This window comes from Rhinopithecus roxellana, chromosome 6, assembly GCF_007565055.1.
Source record: "Rhinopithecus roxellana isolate Shanxi Qingling chromosome 6, ASM756505v1, whole genome shotgun sequence".
Taxonomy (NCBI): Eukaryota; Metazoa; Chordata; class Mammalia; order Primates; family Cercopithecidae; genus Rhinopithecus; species Rhinopithecus roxellana.
In genome coordinates this window covers 25,165,832-25,186,844 of record NC_044554.1, presented here as the reverse complement: position 1 = coordinate 25,186,844, position 21,013 = coordinate 25,165,832, and the positions used below count along the sequence as shown (strand labels likewise).

Here is a 21,013-nt window from a genome sequence, read left to right as displayed (position 1 = left end):
TTTCAATATGTTTTTTAGAGCCTCTGCTTTTTAATTTCGTTGCATGTATTATGGAGCTTTTGCTTTGCGTTGTAAACATTTCAGTTATTTACTCAGGAACCGGTATTATAATGTTTAGGAAGACAGGCTGTGTATTCCACTTCTTTCTCTCAGTAGCTGAATGATAATAGGCACGCCATTTACACTCTCTAAATTTTAGTGGCTTCACCTATATAGCGTGATGGGGATACTAACTAATGGTACCTATCTCCTAAGGTTATAACAAGAATGGAATAAAATAATATATGTAAATTGTTTAGCACAGTGCCTGCTATCTGTTGCTTAATATTATTATCATTACAGTTGTTGTTGCTATAGTTGATATTAATATTGCCCAATAGATTGTAAACTCCTATAACCTTGGGACCACATCTATGACTTCTTTTATATTCTTGATATAACACAAGAGTAAGTGCTTCAGTGAGGCCTTTGGAATGAATGGATGAAAAGTAAAAAATGAATTAGTTAATGCATGTTGTAAATTCTCATTCAACATACTCTTCTTAGAGATGTTTTTCAATTGTAGGTATACAATGTTCTTTGGCATTCAGTTGCATAGTGTGAAAGATCATTCATATTCATAGAAACTGAAAGTGTTCTTAATAATGTATATTTCATAAAAATATACAGATTAAAAAGGATTAATTTAGAACAGTAGGATAATCTAAATAGCTACCCTAAAAAAATTACCACAGGCATTTTAATGAAATGTTATTTTACAACTTTAAAGCTCATAGAAATATAATTAGTAATATGTGTAATCTTTATTACCAATCTTAATCTTTTTTATATGACTGAAAAATTATTTTATGGTAGTACAATTAAAATAATGCTAAAAATGTCAGCATAACAGAATTAAACTAAAGTAACTACTACAATATTGTACCCCAAACCAGCTAATTTAAATGCAAAATACTTTGTAGAGGCTATTTATCTGGGTTAATGCATGTTAAGGGATTTAAGGAGTAGGTTGTGTAACTGAAATAAAAGGAAAAATAAGCACTGTACAGCAATCTTTACTATTGTTTAACATGAGGGAAATATTAAATCAGTTTATATATAGGCCACATGAGGAAAATGTATTAGAAGCCACATCATAGCATAGTAAATATAAAGACTACTGCCAGGCAAAACTACGTTCATAGGCTTTTAAAAGGCAGATTTGAAATGCTTAAAGTTGTCCTTACAGAAACGATAGTACAATATTAACTATGGTAACTAGACTGAAGGTGTAAAATTTTGAAAGTATGTGGTATATTTTGCAAAAGGGATTTTGACAGACTTGACAGTTGTTTAGTTGACACATGGCTGTCGTTAGATATTTTTCTGAATGCTCCTGTCAATTCATAATAATGACTATACCACTTTCTCATTATTATAAGGTGAAAATATGAAAGGGTTTAAAAATAAGATTAAAAAAATAAAACTGGGCTCAGGATAGAAATCAGGAAGTACAGGCCAGGCGCGGTGGCTCAAGCCTGTAATCCCAGCTCTCTGGGAAACCGAGGTGGGCGGATCACGAGGTCAGGAGATCAAGGCCATCCTGGCTAACATGGTGAAACCCTGTCTCTACTAAAAATACAAAAAACTAGCCAGGCATGGTGGCAGGCGCCTGTAGTCCCAGCTACTCGGGAGGCTGAGGCAGGAGAATGGCGTAAACCTGGGAGGCGGAGCTTGCAGTGAGCTGAGATCCGGCCACTGCACTCCAGCCTGGGCGACAGAGCGAGACTCCGTCTCAAAAAAAAAAAAAAAAAAAAAAGAAATAGGGAAGTACAGAAAAGTAGAAAAAAATCACCTAGAATTTCACTACCCATACAGTTTCACACTTAATATTTTGTACATATATTTCTAGTTCCTGTTCTCTTAAAATTTTTAGTTTTCTTAAGAACAAAGTTTTGATCATATTCCATAGAAAATATTTATGTGTAATATAAAAGAATCCAAGCAATACATGTTACACACAAATTACTTAAAATAGTGAATCATCTGTGTTTTCTCTGTGTTATTTTGGGCCCTAATTTTTTAGACCCTCGAAAAATACTGTGGCTTATGTATTTATTCCTAATTTTTAGGGTTACTCATTTAAAAAAACTGGTTAGCATTTAAAATATTTTATTAAAGTTTAACTTCTTAATAATCATAACCCATTAAAATTGTATGTAACTTATGACAGAAACATGGATGATAGATTTGAGAGAAACTAGATGCTATAGTATAGTGTGTTTATTATTCTAGTGCAATAATGGAAAGGAAAACTCTGATTTCACAGATAATGCTGCACATTGTATTTGTTTGATTTTGATCTTGTAGGTCCCAGCACACCTGGAAAGTTCTTCCAGGCCTCAGCTACAGAAAGCCCAGAGACAGCAAGTAAATTCTTTCATGATCCTTGATCATCAGATCATCAATCCAACTCTTAAATGGTCACAACCTACAGTGCCAAGTGGTGGGCCTCTTGTGCAGCATGCACACACAACTCTGGACAGTGACACTGGCCTCTCAGAAAACCCGCTCACCAAGTTACTAACTCTTGGAAAAGAAGATGACAATGCACAATGGCATGTATGTCTAATGGCTGGTTATAAAAATATATCATCAGTTTTTGAAAAAACCTCTATAAAGTAATTGAAGTCAACATTTTTACAGTAAACATTCCAATTGCAAATGTAACAAAATAAATGTGCTTTTAATTAATTATTCTCTATTTATTAACTATATGCATATAAATTCCTATGCATAATAAAATATAAAAATTCATTTTTAATATGCACTTCAATTATGTATTAATGTGAATTAAAATAAACACTAATAGTGGTATGTATTTAGAAGATTTAGCTCTAATTGTAAATATTTTCTGATAAGTTTAGTTGAAATATTTATCAGTAGTTAGAGTGTCTTAAATATCCATTACAATAAAACGGGCAGAAATTGCTTAAATAGCAGTAAATTTTTGCTGTAGAAATTGACTATTAGAATAAGACTAATACTTTTATTGCATTTATATTATATGACATTATATCTGGATCTTTTAACTTTTGCTTTTCTATACATTCAATTCTATTTTTAATAAATACTTGGCTACTCTTTACTAAATAACCGAAATTTAGAAGTTCTGATCGTACAAAGTAAATGAGTATTTAGCTTCATGGAGTTTATATTTATTGTGATTTGCTTGTAATGAACGTTCAGAAAATATTGACGTATGAATAGAACTGGGAAACAGTGGCACTAGAAAAAAGACTTCCTTTAATATTTCAGTCTGAAAAACTACAGTAATAACTGAGCTTTCTTTTCTTTTTTCCATTAGATTTGTTAGATAAAGCTATGGTCTTATGATCTCCCAGGTTTAATCTCCCAATCTACATTTCTGGTGATTATTGCCGATTTCAGGTCAATGCTTACCATCTATTAAGCCTGTAGCCTCCAGGCACAAAAGGATAACTGCTCAGAATCCCATTATTTAAATTCCAAATGATAGAGAATTTTTTAAACAAATTTTATGTTAATCTGGAAAAGAGAAAAAAATAAGGATCTGGTGTAGATTGTTAATACAAAATAAAACAATAAAAAATGGAACTTTTTGAAATCTAAAACTGAATGTAAGTACCTGCATGTATATTTACTCAATCTTTACAGTAGTGGATATATAAAAAACTTTCCTAAAAAATGAATGTAGAACCAGGTTCTCTATTCAGTCTATGAAGACTGTAAAAATATATATCAGATGAAATAATCTGTTCAGTAAATGTTAGATCTACACACCCTACAATTTATCCTACAACTACTTATCCCAAAGTTCATTTTCTTGTGTGAAAGATTGATTTGTAAAGAGAAAAACAAATCTTGAAGGATATGCATATGCCAGTTAATTCTAGGTAAAACTTAGAAATGATTTTATTATATATTTTATAAAATATGTGCTCTAAAAAATGAGAGTGGGTAAGCAACATAGATTCTCCTTTTAATTTTTTATTTTATTTATTTATTTTATTTTTTATTTTTATATTTTTATTTTTATTTATTTTTATATTTATTTTTATTAATTATTTTATATATTTATTTATTTTTTCTTTTCTGCCTTTTTTTTATTCTTTAAGCACGCATCTTTGCTTTTATACTAAGTTTGTATATATAAATAAAATTCACATGTTTTTAGTGGTCTTCGGGTGCTTTCAATCAAAGAATCTCATGGCTCAGAAGGGTTGAAAGTCCCAAGAATTGCTCTGGCCTTGGGGCAATGTGAACAAACAATGGCTATAGACAATTTTTTTTTTCTATTTTTTAAAACCGTCATATTTTAAATTATATATACAAAAGTATCTCCCAACCATTATTAATGTCCATTTAATCAGTTTTACTGAGTCTGTAATAGTTTTCATCAGTGTGTTGTCTCTTTGAATTTGACATGTTTATACATCTTCACATACTGCCATCATTCACAGACTTACTATCTTTGATAGCTAGGATATACCCTGTGCTGTTGCAATAGTCTAATACTTTTACTGGTGCTTGGAGTCTATGACTCAAAGCAGAAAGCGTATAGTCTTTGGATATAGTCAGTGTAGTACAGTTGTGTGGTTTCAGTCCTTAATTTCTCTCACCCATATGTGTACAAGTTGTATAATTGTTTTGATGCTTGAATTTTAAATTTTTAACACAAGGGCAGAGTGGGAGCTCAGAAGATGGTTTCTGTTGCCATCTTTTTTTTTTTTTTTCTCCCAAGCCTTTTCCACCGGTGACATCAGGGAACAGTTCATCAATTCAAAGAAGACCCCAGAAATCATAGCTACCACAGGATAAGTCTGAGAACAGCTTTGGATTCAGGATTTGGTCATTAGAATTAGGAGTAACTTGAAGACTGAAAATCTTTAAGATGAAGTATAAAATCAAAAGAAGCATTTTGTAACATGGGTCTTTCTAAGATGCAATTCAAACTTGTACCAACAGCACATGGAACCTTCTGCACTTAACCCTTGCACCTGGCTCAGACTTATTCTTTAGTATCCCCATAGAGCTTCATGTTTCAGCTCTATTGGTTCACCACTGGTTCTCGTGGTGGCCGGGTTCTCCTTCTTACATCTTTTCTTTACCCTCTGCTTATTTGATCACGACCATTTGTCTGGATAATTCTAGCTCACCCTTCAAAATTCATGTCAGGTGTCTTGTCTAAGGGCTTTCCCCGGAGATGATGCTCTGTTTGGGTTTAACGTCTTTTATTTGAGTTTTCATAGTAATGCTGATATCATGTGGATAACAATTGCACTTTTCATGGCATTCTCACAGCACATGCTGCATTTTAATTATGCCTTTTGTGTTTTTCTTATCTTCTAGTCTGTTAATTCCTTGATGAAACTACCATACCTTATTCACATTTTAATATCTAGCTCCTAGGACAAATTTTTGCCAATTAATAATCAGTGCCTTTTTTGGCTAATTCATAAGTTAATGAATAATGAGTATGCTTATTTCAATAATATTTCTCTACTTGCTCTTTTTGGTACAGTGATACTTTAAGTAATATGGTAAAATTTGGGAAGAACCATTAGAAAGGTGAAATCAAGGTATTCTAGAAAATCAGAAGAAAGATAAATTTTTTCAGTGTGAGGTCTCAGGAAATCCTGGAAGAGGTAATACTTGAATTGGGTGTTGAAAGACATATACATCAACAGCAAAGATGACAGAAGATAATTTTTTTGGGTAGAGAATGCTGTAAGCTAGGGGCAGAGTAGACAAGCGTAAGTGGACTTCAGAGAGATACAATTTGGTGCAAATAAATGACTGAGGTAGCAAGAAGGATCAGGGTGGGGTTACAGGACTTAAGTGCAGATCTGGGAGCTTAGACCATGATTCCAAGGTAGTGGGGGACTGTATCAATTAGATCTGCATTAGGAATATGCAAGAGAAACACACTTCCAGTGATTTAACTAAATGAGAGTTACAATTTTTTCTCCCGTAATAATCTTATATTATCTCATATAATCTTATACAATTATATCTTACAATTATTAACAACGTAGAATATTAACAGTGATATTAACAACAAAAATAAGAGAGTATTCATTTAGTCCTTATTTTATGTCAGGTGGTATTTTAAATTAGTTTAACTTTTTAAACATCACTATGGTTTACTATTATCTCCTTTTTTTTTTTTTTTTTTTTTTTTGAGACAAGTCTCCCTCTGTCACCCAGGCTGGAGTGCAGTAGCACGATCTTGGCTCACTGTAACTTCCAACACCCGGGTTCAAGAGATTGTCGTGCCTCAGCCTCCCAAGTAGCTGGGACTACTGGTACATGCCACCACACTCAGCTAATTTTTGTATTTTTAGTAGAGATGGAGTTTCGCCATATTGGCCAGGGTGGTCTTGAACTCCTGACCTCAAGTGATTCACCTGCCTCGGCCTCCCAAAGTGTTGGGATTACAGGCATGAGTCATCATGCCCAGCCCCTATTATCTCCATTTTTAAAATAGGGCAACTCCCATGAAAAGTAGGCCAGAAGTAGGTAGTCAGAGGCTGTTGTAGTTCTCTGTGATGTCAACATAGATCAATTCTTCCTCTATCTTTCTTCTTTACTATGTGACTTTTATCTTAATGTTCTTCAAGTGATCACAAGAGGGCTGCTTCACCTCTCAGGTCCTCAAACCAGATGGACAGTAGAGAGAATGCCTCCATGAGGAAAGGAAAACTTTTGCAGAAATTCAGAAGAGACTTGTGCTTATGACTTAGTCAAAACTGTGTCACATGGCCACATTTAGCTGATGTGAAGCTGAGAAAAACGCATTTTTTCTTCTGATCATATTGTTTCATCAAAAACATTAGTAAGAAAGAAGAAGAAAATTGATATTTACTACACAACTCTCAGTGGATCTGCTGTGGGAACAAGTTTTTGAGTACAAAAGCATCATAATCAAAGCAATGCTTCAGAAACATTTAAATGGCAGTTGAGAGGGAAAGATTTGAGGTTAAGGTTCACGCCACATGAACAGATGATGGCATATTACAGTGCAATTTAGTTATAGCCTGAATCAGGAAAATTAGGTGGTAGAGAGAATAAGATAAATGAATTCAGGGGTAATGTTGATGCATCTCAGTGTCATATTGTATATGTAAAGTGAAGGTAGAAGATGCGTTTGGTGCAATTTTGAGATTTTTGAGCCTTTACAGGATGAATAACATAGATGAAGGGACTGTTAAGAGAAGTATGGTAGTCAGAGGGAGTGTAGAGTTTGGTATGAAAGTGAAGATGAGCTAACTTAGAAGACAACCAGGAGAAGAGGTTCAAAGGACAAATGAAAATAAAAAATCTATTTCTCAAGAAAGAACTTAGAATGGTCAATAAGATTTCATTTGTTTCTTCATTCAGACAGCTGTCATTGCCACATGCTCAGGGAACAAACTGCACATCCTATATAATCTATACCATATAGGAGCTTCAGGTTGAGGGCAAGAGAAAAAAATTAACAAATAATTATAATATTATGTAAAAAGACTTAGAGGAAAAGACTAGCAGGGCGTTTAGCCAGATGGGATAGCATGAGTGCAGAATAGAGATGGAAAACAGTGTGAAATGAATAGAAAAGAAGGCAGATGGTGGTAGAAGATGACATCAAAGAAGTAAGTAATCAGCAAATTGCAGAGAGGCTAGTACTCCATGTTAAACAGTATCAAGTCACTGTAGAGTTGAAACTTGGGAGCTAGGGTGACATAATCAGATTTGACTGTAGATCACTTTGTCAACTATATAGAGGGAGAAGTCTGGAGTCAGGGATAGGGAACAGCTGGGAGTCTATTTCTATTGTGCAGTGCAAGAAAGTGAGACTCTCCCTTAAATCATGTTGAACTGTGGTATCAGTGAGATTATCACGTGGAGATGTTGGTGACAGCTAGATATCCAAATTTGCTGGACTGGAGGAAGAGATTTGAGAGTTGTTAGCATACAGGTGGTCTTTGAAATCTTGAATGAGAAATAAATCCCCTTGAGAACCTGAATACAGTGAGGAGAGATGATAGCTAAAGATACTCTTCTGAAGATGACCAACATTTAAGGGATGGTCAGAAGAGAAGGTCCATAAAAGTAAAGTAAAAAGATAACTGGGAGAGTGTGATGTCATCGATGCCAAAGAAGGAATCAAAGAAGGAGGGAGTGATTCACACACCCAAATATAGCAGATGAGTCTAGTAAAATAAGAACTGATCAATATCTGTTGAACTTGGCAAAGAGTCAATAAAAGTAACAAAAGAAATGTCAGTAGGATGGTGAGCAGAAGCCATTCTACTTGAATTCAGAGTTAATGGAAGGTGGAGAGATTGACCACCTGGGATGTTAGGGATAGCTGGACAGAAAGAACAGAGCAAAGGCATAAAAGGTCATAAAACAAAAACTGTTCAGGTGATCTGCCAGTGTTTAGATTGGAAAACAAAGGCTGCATTTGTTGAGTAAGATCATGGATTTTAAGATTTCAGAAATGAAGCAGTTTAGATGATGACAAGACCTAAGGCATGGCTTTAAGTATAGGTAAAGAGAAGTCTAAATTTAGGTTTGTGTGCTGAACTATCAGATTTAGAGAGTGCTGAGTTAAAATATTCAACTACAAGTGTTGATTTACTTTTCCATAGAATTCTGACAGTTGTATATATTTTTAGGTGCATTCGTGTTCATGATCACTTGATATCATTTTTCCTTCAGATTTTAACCTTGAATTTTATATTGCTTAATATGAATACCACTGCTGTGGATTTCCTTTTGGTTATATTTATGATACTTTTTTAACCTTGTTTCAGCTTTTTCTGTTGTTTTCTTTTAAGTGTGCCTCTTATAGACAAAATATTACAAAACCTTTTAAAAATCCAACTGAAGAGAGAGTTTCTCAATCAGTATGTTAACTCATTTACATTCTTGTACTTACTTTACTATTAGGATTTAACAGTTATAATTTCTTATGTTTTAAGTTACTATACTTTCTGTTCCTTTGCTATCTTTTTTCTATCTTCCATTGGTCAATTCTTATCTTCTTTTCTGTTTGTTACTCGTAATATTTTAAGAGTCATCATTATGTTTTTTTCTACATCTATATCCTTGTTTAACATTGTATATGTCATACTCTTAAGCAAAAATCTACCTTGGTATGGTCTCATTTCCTTGTTGTCACCTACCATTCTGTATTGATATTTATAGAATTTATGTATGTATAGAATTCATGTATATATACATACTTATCTATAGAAATACATATATAATTATTGTGCATGTATGTCTCTTTCTACATATATATAGAGTTACTCAGATCACAAAAATTTTACTGTCCTTTACTCATTCTTTTATTTTGTATCAATTTCATGGTTTTATTTATCTTCTGACTGGAGTACTCCCTAAACTGTTTTTAAAAGGTATTTTTGCCTTAAAGTTTCTGAGTTTTTATATCCAAAAAGAATTTAATTTCATCCACATACTTAAAAGATACTTTGTTGACTATAAATGTGTAGGTTCAAAGTTCTTTACCTTTAATATTTCTAGTATTATCTTATTTTCTTTTGCACTCAATATTGTTAGCAAGTTTTATTCTTGTTCTTTTGTAAACCTTTATTTTCACATATCTGAAAACATATAAATATTTTCTTTTGTCCTTGAATCTTATACTTTTTATGCCTATTATCTCCATTTTTACTTTTGTCAAGCAATTTGCCCTGTCTTTGTATTCTTATGATCTTAATTTATTATTTTGAGGATGCCTACTTGCGGGTTTGCAATTCTCATTTTGTCTGATCTATTAATTCCGTTTCATCTGATACAAAATGGTGTGTTTGTTGTCGTTTTAAAATAACAAATGGATTCCTAGGTTTTTAATTATGGAGATACTTAGAAGTTGTGAAGGTTTTAGGCTGGATTTTAGATTTTAAACATTCATGAAGATAATGGTAAAACTGAAATTAGGGGAAAAAGTAGTCATGTAGGTAGATGACAGAAGTGAGGGATGGTAGTGTTAAAGGCAAAGGCACAACCTCCAAAGGAGGATGTTTCACATGTAACAAAGAAACTTTGTTCTTGTAACAAAGTTTCACATGTAACAAAGAAACTTTGTTCTTGTAACAAAGTTTCACATGTAACAAAGAAACTTATTCTTTCTGGAATAAGGGAAACTTAAGCATGCTTTATAGTCAAAATGAAAAACTAAACAGACTGTGTCATTTATGACATAAGCTTCCAGAGAGAAAATAGATGAATGACTTATATGTAATTTTTACTGAATCCACTCCTAGTATCCAAATGAAAAGCGCTCCCCATAAATTATGTTTAGCAATCTTCTTTCCTCAAGTCTTCTTCACATCTGTTCAGTACAAGTTTTTTTCCCATTTAGTGCCAGAATATGAGTAAAATATCACAAAATAAAAATTCAGTTTTAATAACAATCAAGAATCTACTTAAAGAATTTCAGAGACTGGACTGAACAAAAGAAACAAAATATGCACATGTATTAACCTAGCTTCTTTAAAGATCTCTTTGTGCACAAGGATTTAACATCTGACCATGACTAGAGCTACACCCTCCACTGTAGTACCCATGAACCCCATGTGGCTATTTGAATTTAAAGTTAGTTCAAATTCAATAACTTATTTATTTGTATTTGTTTTTACTTTTTTGGAGATGGGGTCTCACTGTGTCGCCCAGGCTGGAGTGCAGTGGTGCAATCTCTGCTCACTATAGACTATGTCTCCTGGGTGCAAGTGATTCACCTACCTCACCCTCCCGAGTAGCTGGGACCACAGGCACGCACCGCCATCTGCCTGTCTAATTTTTGTATTTTTCAGCAGAGACAGGGTTTCATCATGTTGGCCAGGCTGGTCTAGAACTCCTGACCTCAAGTGATCCCCATGCCTCAGCATCCCAAAGTGCTGGGATTGCAGATGTGAGCCACTGCACCTGGCCAAATTCAGTAACATTTTATAAAATTAAATGAAATTAAAATTGCAGTTTCTCGGTTATGCTAGCCACATTTCATGTGTTTAGTAGTCATATGTGGATATGTGGTTAGTTATTACTATTAATACATTTGTCATTTCAGATATAGGACATTTCCATCATTGCAGAAATTTCTATTGGTTACCACCAGCCTTGAGGATTCTGTGATGTCAGTTTCTTGCATACTCCGCTTCATCTCTAACTGCTCTTGGCCTTGCACATTCTACTCTATTCCCATTAGTGCTCATTCTTTCTCAAACATGTTAAGCTTGTTCCTACCTTAGGTCTTTCTTATTCCTTTCCCAAGGATCACCCTTCCCCATGTTAATCTTATCTCTGTTCAAATGTCAGTAAATCTTCTCTGATTCTCTTTATAAAATAACAACCATTTTCATCAAGGTGTATCCTCCACCTGTTTTAATTTCTTCAGCCTGCTATTTGTTATTAAACTGTTTATGGGTCTGTTTCCTTAAGAATTTGAGCCGCATAAGAGTAAGAATTTCCTGCTCTTGGTTATGGTAGCTCCAGTTTTAACCACAAGATCTCACAGTAAACATTGCTTAATTAATATTTGTTAAGATGTGAATAGTGTTCCATATTTTTTGGAGTATTCTAGTAGAATTCTCTGAAGACTTAATTCTCTTACGTTCCTAGATATCTTGCTTTGAAGATAACATCAGTAGAATTATAAGTTATTTTTCCATATCTATCAGAGTGTACTCCTGATCGTATCTGCATATATCATGGGAAATTCACAGTACTGTAGTTATATAAATAAAACTTTCACAATATCTTTGAGTTTATATCACACTTAAAACTTTCACGAAATGGAATATGAATGGAAGCAGAGATAGCTAGAGCTAGAGCAGAGAGAGAGAGAGAGAGAGAGAGAGAGAGAAAGAGAGAGAGAAGCAACCATTTTTAAAATCATATAAACCTTTAAAATCTCCTCCAGCTAAAGTACAGAAGGGGAGGAAAGTTTCTATTTTAGAAAAGAATTGAGAAAGGATATAGAAAGCCAATGCGATTTGGACTATAGAGCCACATTTCTGGGATGTCAGTCCTTCCTCCACCACTCACTCACTATATAATCTGGGACAAATTATTAAAATTTTTTTCTCTCAGTTTCCTTTTCTGTATAGCAGAGTACTCATTTCATAGGGTTATTATAACTATTAAATGAATTATGTATGCAAAGCACTTAGAAGTGTGCCTGGTACATCTCATGCACTATAAAAGTGATTTTTATTGTTACTATTTAAAATGTTCATAATTATTGTTGTTTTTGTTATTGCTATTGCTATTATCTATTATTATTGGTCTTTAGAGAAGGTAGGATGAAATATTTCCATCTAGTCTGTATCTACAGGAATGTACTGGCTAATATTTAACCATGAATATTTAGATATACACGTGTAAGATGCAATCAGAACATTTTAAAAGAAAAATAAAGTTTGTACATAGTAATCTCTGTACATATTAACTATAGGGAACCTGTCTGCCTTGAGATACTTCATGATAACCACTCTATTTATGTAGATACTGATTTCCAAGAGACTAATTCAGGGTGCTTTGCCAAGTTGTCACCTGTCAGCCTTTGGACACAAATGCAAGAAAAAGCAACAGACCAAAGATTGTCAGGTTTCCCGCATTTTCAATGCTAAAGTAATGTGTTTATATATATATATATATGTGTGTGTATATATATATATATATACACATATATATATAAAATATTGAGGTTTTATATATATGTATATATAACCTCAATTTAAATTGTCTAAAAAACTTTTAAAGATTGCTAGAATTTTTCTCTCTGATTTCAGACTGAAGCACAACTTTTATCATTATGTACAATATTCTAAATGTGTTATATTTTGCTAGATGGAGGACGTTATTGAGGATATAATCGGTATGGAATCAAGTTTTAAAGAGGAAGGAGCAGACTCTCCTCTGCTAATGCAAAGAACAGTAAGTGCTTTCAGACCCAAGAAGGTCATTGAAACTGAAATGAATACACTCTGATAATAAAAATGTTTGATTAGCAAATGGTGTTTTTTTCTGCACTTTTTAAACAGACAAGATAAAAGATGAATACTAGAAAATATTTATTGGTGCAGAAAAAAAGGTTATCTAATGGTTGAAGAAGAATATAGTGCTTGTGCTAATCTCTCTCTCTGTCTCTGTGTCTATCTGTCTAATCCTATATGCATGCATCTAACTATATATCTAATTTGCTAGCATTTTCTGTAAGGGATTTAATCTTTAGATTTTCTATTTTTAAGCACAGCATGTAATCAAACACCCTTATAAGGTCATGACTAAATTTTGACTATTTTTCCATGACTAATATAGCTTTCAGATTTAGAGGCTCTATACCTTTGTACAAGAAAGAAAATATAGCAACAATGAAAAATATAAATTTACTTCTAAGCCAACAGCCAGAGGTTAAAGTCAAATTGAAAAAGATAGAACAGGCCTCACCCTCCTTTAAAGTATGTAGAAATACTTCTATGTTGAAATCAGTACAAATTCCTGCAATATGAAGGGATAGTGTCTTATCTCCTATTTGCTTGCTGTGCGCCTTCTGATTGCTCATTTATGAATCATAAAAATGTTATCTGTAAAGGGTATATAAGCTCTTTCAACACATTGTGAAGGATTATTGTTAGTTTTGTTGGTTTGTTTATGGTTTACAATCTTTTAGAGAACACAAGAAAAAAGGTTCTCAAAGATTGCAATTGAATTGTTACTTTAAACATTTAATTTTAAAAAACTGAATTCTGACTATATTGAGTTGTGGACTATTCATCAGAAAGTCAATAGGCTAGACTATATGATGATGGATGTTTTCAATTTAGGGCCTAGAAAAAAATGCTGGTAGAAGCATCCCTTCTTTTCTGTATCAATTCTTAAGTAGACTATCTGATGAGAGAAGTGTCTGTTTCTCCTTTTCTCTAGTATGCAGGACCTACACGTAGTGCTAGTCAAGTCACCAATACTAACTTTCCTTGCTAAATATCAGATGAAGTTTAAAATCTGGTTTTTGTTGCAGGATTTTTTTTTCAGTTTTCCTTTTTTTAAATGTAGAATGATGACTCTACCTTTTTTCTCTTCAGATTTCAAGTAGCGTAGTGACATGAAAACTAATTCTCCAGATACATTTGATATTAATGCTAATATCTCCCTTTCTAATTTCACAGCATGAGGATACTATTTTCTTAACCAATGTTCAACTTCTGAGTTTGAGGAAATGATATTAATTTCCTGAAATCTTCTCTTCTTTGTACATGGTACTTACTTCGTTGAAATTGTGTACTGAAACATTCTCTGTCAAATTATCTACTTGTTTTGTAGAATCTTTGTAGAATGGTTTACTCAGTAAAAACTTGGTGATGAATTTCATTGGGAATATACTTTTGATACACAAAATGTGCTTTTAAATAGATGGATACTACTGGCCTAAGTGTATTTACATAAAGAAATATCTGAGGTTAATCAACCAAAGATTATTGATAATTTAGATCCATGTATAAAACCAAGCAGTTCAATTAACCAAATATTTACCTAATACTTATTATATGTAAAACATAATATTCACACAATATGAGACTGCAAGTTGAGTGAGGCACAATTCACATGTCAAGAGATGACAATATAATGGCATAGCACAATGAGTTGTGCCTGAGAGTTAGGGTGGGTAAGAATGTGGAACTTGTGTCAAACCTGGTTCTAGTCCAGATATTATGCAAATCACGTAACCTGCCTTTGCTTTGGTATCTATTTCTGTATTATAGGAATAATTAAAAATAGTGGTCTCTGAAAGCTGTTTTAATTGATATCTTATAGACTACACGTGTTCATTTTGAATGCTAGTTAGAGATTTGCTCTGCAGCTCAAATGAAGGAGAAACCATGCGAAAGTGAGAATTTTTGGAAGTCCTTTAGAAAGAGGTGATGTTTGAAATATAGTTATGAAGTACTGTATAGTTAAGATTTTAAGAGATAGACATGAAGGCAGAAAAGTAGCAAGTTAAGAGAACAACATAAGGCAAGAAGTGAGAAAAAAGAGAATGTACAAGAATAGCTGGTAGAATAGGGGTAGGAAACGCTGAAGGATTTTTATAGTTTATGTAGATAAAAGCAAAGACTTGTTAGATTCAGAAAAAAGCTTTGAGTAAGTATATTAGCCAGTGAACTTTTGGTTGCAGGTGGTTAACCTGACTCATAAGGGGCTTAAGCATGAAAGGAATTTATTGGTTCATGCCATCTAAAAATCCCTAAGTAATATTGTATGTGGGCATCCCTTTGTAAATTTGTCTCTGTTTTCTTCTGTGCTGGCTTTATTCTCAGCTATTGAACAGACACTGTCATAGCTTATTCCCAGCCATGCATACACTTTTTTCTTGCTAACCTAGTTTTTTTTTTTTTTCAGACATCCATTCCTTCACAAGAAAGAGGAAGTTTCTGATTAATTTAAACCAATTCTGGTGGCCCCATTTCCCTTGCCAGACTTTGTTTTAAGAATGGGCCTGTGCTGCAATTCTGGCAAGTTGAGCAGGATACTGAGATCTGCTTGGAAGTTTTCTTTAGTCTATAATTTCAAGAAAGAGAAGGGTTTTTGCTTCTCCATGATATATGGGGCTTCTGTAGCCTTTTTTTCCCCCAAAAGATAGATAAAGTGGGAAAAACAAAGGAAACAAAGGGAAAGAGAAAATCGACAGATATGGAAAGAAATGCTGCTACATGTCCCTGGAGAAGTATTTTGCCTATGGATATGTAAGGGTTTTTTTTTCTTTATTTTATAAGCCAATTATGTCAGGATTTTCTGGTTCTCAAAAACAAATGCATCCTAATGGAAACATTCAGTTAGGATGGGATATCTAAGAGGAAATGTTTTTCTTCTTAGTTCCAGTTGAAACCCTGGGATAACAGAGCAGCTTCTGTCACATATCTATTTCTAAGCCAATGTCTCTGGGTATTGGGCCTACCCTAGAGCTGTGGCTTGAGCAGCCCTCCACAACAAATTGTCCAGACTAAGAGTGAGAACCAAGAAAGCAGCAGTTGTTACCCAAGCAAATGTGAATAGGTTCTAGTCAGGCTACATCAACAGATGTCTATTATAATAAGCTTCAAAAATGAAAATATTTATCAATAATTATTATTATGTTCACCTGCTATATGACATGGGTTTTCTGTGTTAGTCACTTTTCCATTTCTATAAAGGAATACCTGAGGCTGGATACTTTATGAAGAAAAGGGGATTATTTGGCTCATGGCTCTGCAGACTGTATACATGAAGCATTATCCTGGTATCTGCTTCTGGTGAGGGCCTCAGGAAGCTTTTAGTCATAGCAGAAAGGAACGGGATCCAGAGCATCACATGGTGAGACAGGGAGCAAGAGAGAGGGGAGAAGTTTCCATGCTCTTTTAAATAACGCGCTCCCATGTGACTAAGTGTCCTAGTTCATAAAGCCATACCTATCATTTGTGTCTGGAATCCCTTCCAAAGGACTTTTCTTCTTTAAATAGCTCCTTCTAGACCATCAATATATGCTGATCTACTGGATTATAAATATCAGCACTTGTCAGTCTTTAATAACACTCACTAAAAGCAAACCAAACCAAAAAGCACCCTTTAAACACATTTCCTCTCTGGCTACCAGGCTATTTCATGACTCCTTTACACACAAAAAAACCCTCACTGCCCCCATTTTCTCCCTGCCTCGACTTCCTTCCCTCTCATTCTCTCCTCTCCAATAGGGCTTTTGTCCTAACAATTCTAAAAGGGCTCTGAAAACCAATCAATAGCAAACCAATAGCAAGCCAATCAATAGCAATCAATAGCAAACTAATCCAGTAGCAAATTCTCCATTGTCACCTGGCTTGGCTTCTCTGCAGCATTTGACATGGTTGACCACTTCTTTCTTCTTGAAGAACTGTCTAGGATTCTGTGAATTCTCTGATTTGTTCACTCATTTTACTGGTCCTTTTTTCTCTAATAGATGTGGATGTCTAAATTCTGGAGTGTCCCAGGGCTCAGTCTTTGGTCCTCTTTTCTCATATATCAATACATGTCCTCTAGGTAACACCAACACATCTCTAGCCTAGATCACTCTCCTATATGCCAAACTTATATATTCTACTGCTTACTTGGTATCTTTTGTGGTTCTAACAGATATCTTAAACATAACATGGCTGAAGAAAAGTCCTCCCTCCAAAATCTGCTTTTAGTTGGTGTGAAACAACAAACAAAAATGGTCATTCTTTGCTTTTCTCTCTCTTACTCCCATACCCACATCTATCAGTACGTCTTTGTAATCCACATCCAAGATTTCCAGAATCTCACTGCTTCCTATCATGTCCTCCTGTAAAACATGTTCCATCATCTCTGACTATAGTCAGAGGCTCTGACCTAGCTTCCCTGCTACATTTTGTTGCCTTACAGCTGTTCTTCAAAAAGCAACCAGAATAATCTTCCTAAAGAAATAACCAGATCCTGTTTCTCCTTGCTTAATATTTTATTAATTTTCTGAAATACTCAGAATATAATCCAGACACTTTATTATAGTCAGCACTTTCCTTTGACTTCAGGGTCTGGATTCAATGGCATCCTTTCTCTTCCTTAACAACAAAAAAAGAGAATTTTAGACCAATATCCCTGATGAACATCAATGCAAAAATCCTCAATAAAATACTGGCAAACCAGATTCAGCAGCACGTCAAAAAGCTTATCCACCATGATCAAGTGGGCTTCATCCCTGGGATGCAAGGCTGGTTCAACATTCGCAAATCAATAAACATAATCCAGCATATAAACAGAACCAAAGTCAAGAACCACACGATTATCTCAATAGATGCAGAAAAGACTTTTGACAAAATTCAACAGCCCTTCATGCTAAAAACGCTCAATAAATTCAGTATTGATGGAACGTCCCTCAAAATAATAAGAGCTAAGAGTTAATCTGCACAGCAAAAGAAACTACCATCAGAGTGAATAGGCAACCTACAGAATGGGAGAAAATTTTTGCAATCTACTCATCTGACAAAGGGCTAATATCCAGAATCTACAAAGAACTCAAACAAATATACAAGAAAAAAACAAACAACCCCATCAAAAAGTGGGGAAAGGATATGAACAGACATTTCTCAAAAGAAGACATTCATACAGCCAACAGACACATGAAAAAATGCTCATCATCACTCGCCATCAGAGAAATGCAAATCAAAACCACAATGAGTTACCATCTCACACCAGTTAGAATGGCAATCATTAAAAAATTAGGAAACAACAGTTGTTGGAGAGGATGTGGAGAAATAGGAACACTTTTACACTGTTGGTGGGATTGTAAACTAGTTCAACCATTATGGAAAACAGTATGGCAATTCCTCAAGGATCTAGAACTAGATGTACCATATGACCCAGCCATCCCAATACTGGGTATATACCCAAAGGATTATAAATTATTCTACTACAAAGACACATGCACACGTATGTTTATTGCAGCACTATTCACAATAGCAAAGACTTGGAATCAACCCAAATGTCCATCTGTGACAGACTGGATTAAGAAAATGTGGCACATATACACCATGGAATACTATGCAGCCATAAAAAAGGATGAGTTTGCGTCCTTTGTAGGGACATGGATGCAGCTGGAAACCATCATTCTTAGCAAACTATCACAAGAACAGAAAACCAAATACCGCATGTTCTCACTCATAGGTGGGAACTGAACAATGAGATCACTTGGACTCGGGAAGGGGAACATCACACACTGGGGCCTATCATGGGGAGGGGGGAGGTGGGAGGGATTGCATTGGGGAGTTATACATGATATAAATGATGAATTGATGGGTGCTGACGAGTTGATGGGTGCAGCACACCAACATGGCACAAATATACATATGTAACAAACCTGCACGTTATGCACATGTACCCTAGAACTTAAAGTATAATAATAATAAAAAAAACATAACAGGAATATTATCATCTTACGACCATTGTACTTCCTTTTCTTAGTTTGGAATGCTTTCGTCTCACATCTTTGCATGGTTACCTCTTTATGATTCAGATATTTAGTCAATGTCAGCTTGTCAAAGGGGCCTTTCACAATTACCCTAACTAGAAGACCCTACCCCATGACTCCTCAAGTCAATGCCTTGTCTTATTTACCCTCTGACTTATGAGCACTGTAACACAAATGATCTTATTTGTTATTGCATTTACCTATTTATTCTGTGCTTCCCCCTGTAGAATGCAAACCCCTTGAAGACAGGGATTTTGTCTGTCTCATTTACTGCTGTGTCTCTGGAGCCTAAAACTGTAGCCTGTGGTGTTGTTGTTAGTACCCAGCATAGTGACTAACACATCACAGGTGCTCAGCAAATGCATGTCAAATAAAGGACTAAAATTCACACATAGTATTGAAATAATTGTTTTCATTATACATCCTATTCAGGAATACTTTTAATGGACTAAAAGCAGTAGCAACAAGAATACAGACAACAATAATAATAGCTACCATGCATTGGTTACTTACTAGGTGACAAGAATTATGCAAAATGCTTTTAGTGCAAAACTACATTTAATTTCACAACAAACCTATGAGACAGAGACTATTGTTGCCTATTAAAACTTTACAAATGAGGAAAGAAGCTTAGAGAAGTTAAGTAACTTGCCCAAGTTCACATAGTTAATGAATGGCAAAGTAGGGCCTTGAATCCAGCCCTGCATGAAACCAGTGCAACTGTCCTACCCATTCTGCTGTGCCAGCAGTCTCAGGGAAGCAGCCATTTCATAGAAGTATAGAATCATATGATTTGAAGGGGTCTGAGACAGATCTGATCATCTGGCACACTCCAGCTGAATGATTGCTTAGCCTCTGAGTTTAGATCTGTGTATTATTTACATCCATTGGTCTTAGTTTCAGCCCTTTCTTTCGGAGACGTGGATGTGCATAGTAGCTCATTTCTTTTAACATATATAGGTATTTTTTCAATCAAGTGTCTGTAAATGCTGGTGGCATTTGGCAATCTAAGTAAACTGTTATAGTTCAAGATCATTCCAGAGACGAGGAATGAGTAAATATTAACAACCCCCTGTGCTTGGTTGAAACTTGAAAGGACTGTATAACATCAGTGAGCAAGCTTTTGTCAATCACAGTCTAGACCAGGTTAGTCTTAAAGTCCAAAGAAGAACCAAAGTTCACTTTAGTGTAGAAGTTTTTGCAGAGTTCTCTTGGTTATTGCTTGCAAGTTTAAGGAAAAGAAAATGATGAAGGAGACAGAGAAAACCATTGCTATTGTGAAGGTTATAGACACTTCAAAGTTTAAACTGGTGAGCAAGTATATTTTGGAATTCTTTCAGTGTTTGGAGATGAAACCACCTTAAATACTGAATTTAAACTTTATAAACTTATAGTCAATAAAATAAGGTATGTAAACACTGAGCTTTGAAATGCATAAAATATATTCTGCTTTATTGACAAGCGTGTTTACTTACAAGATTATTTTCAGTGCTCTGGACTACAGTAAAAAATTATAACAGTGTATTTAGTAAAAAATATTAAAACTCATGTTTATTAGTACTTTTTAATCAAAAGATGAGGGTTTCAAACTAATTGTTGCAGTGTTTACATTACATTAATTATCTTTATTTATTTATTACTAAATAGATCATTTGTATATAATATGTATGATGCAAAATTATTTATAAAATATCATTCTTTGTTTTATACTTTATCTTTTCTATTATTGTATATAGTCACATATTATATTTCCAGATAATCTGCCACTATATGTATAAACCAGCTCACCAAGGACAAGGGATCTCCTACTCCAGCTCAACACATTATATTTACATATGTCATAATAGGATAAAAATAATAACAACAATAACACAGCGGGATTTCTCTATTCAGTGCATGTCATTTAAACTGTATACCTCTGCTTTAGTAGCAAAGAAAACAAATTTAGAGGAATATCAATGGTGTGTGTCCTGAAACTATAAAGACCTT

The 21,013-nt window shown here is 34.3% G+C and overlaps 1 protein-coding gene across 6 annotated transcripts in view; it reads left to right on the top strand.

The window, feature by feature from the left end:
* TFEC (transcription factor EC) overlaps positions 1-21,013 on the top strand; it is a 216,415-nt gene that overhangs the window by 171,704 nt on the left and 23,698 nt on the right. For 3 of the 6 annotated variants that reach the window (XM_030933390.1, XM_030933391.1, XM_010361422.1), the window contains 2 exons: positions 2,350-2,601; positions 12,880-12,966. In XM_030933390.1, coding sequence (XP_030789250.1) covers positions 2,350-2,601; positions 12,880-12,966 — 339 coding nt within the window. Of the gene's footprint in view, positions 1-2,349; positions 2,602-12,879; positions 12,967-20,211; positions 20,335-21,013 lie in introns of those variants that run through there. The other 3 variants (XM_030933392.1, XM_010361423.1, XM_010361424.1) reach the window with 2 other exon arrangements.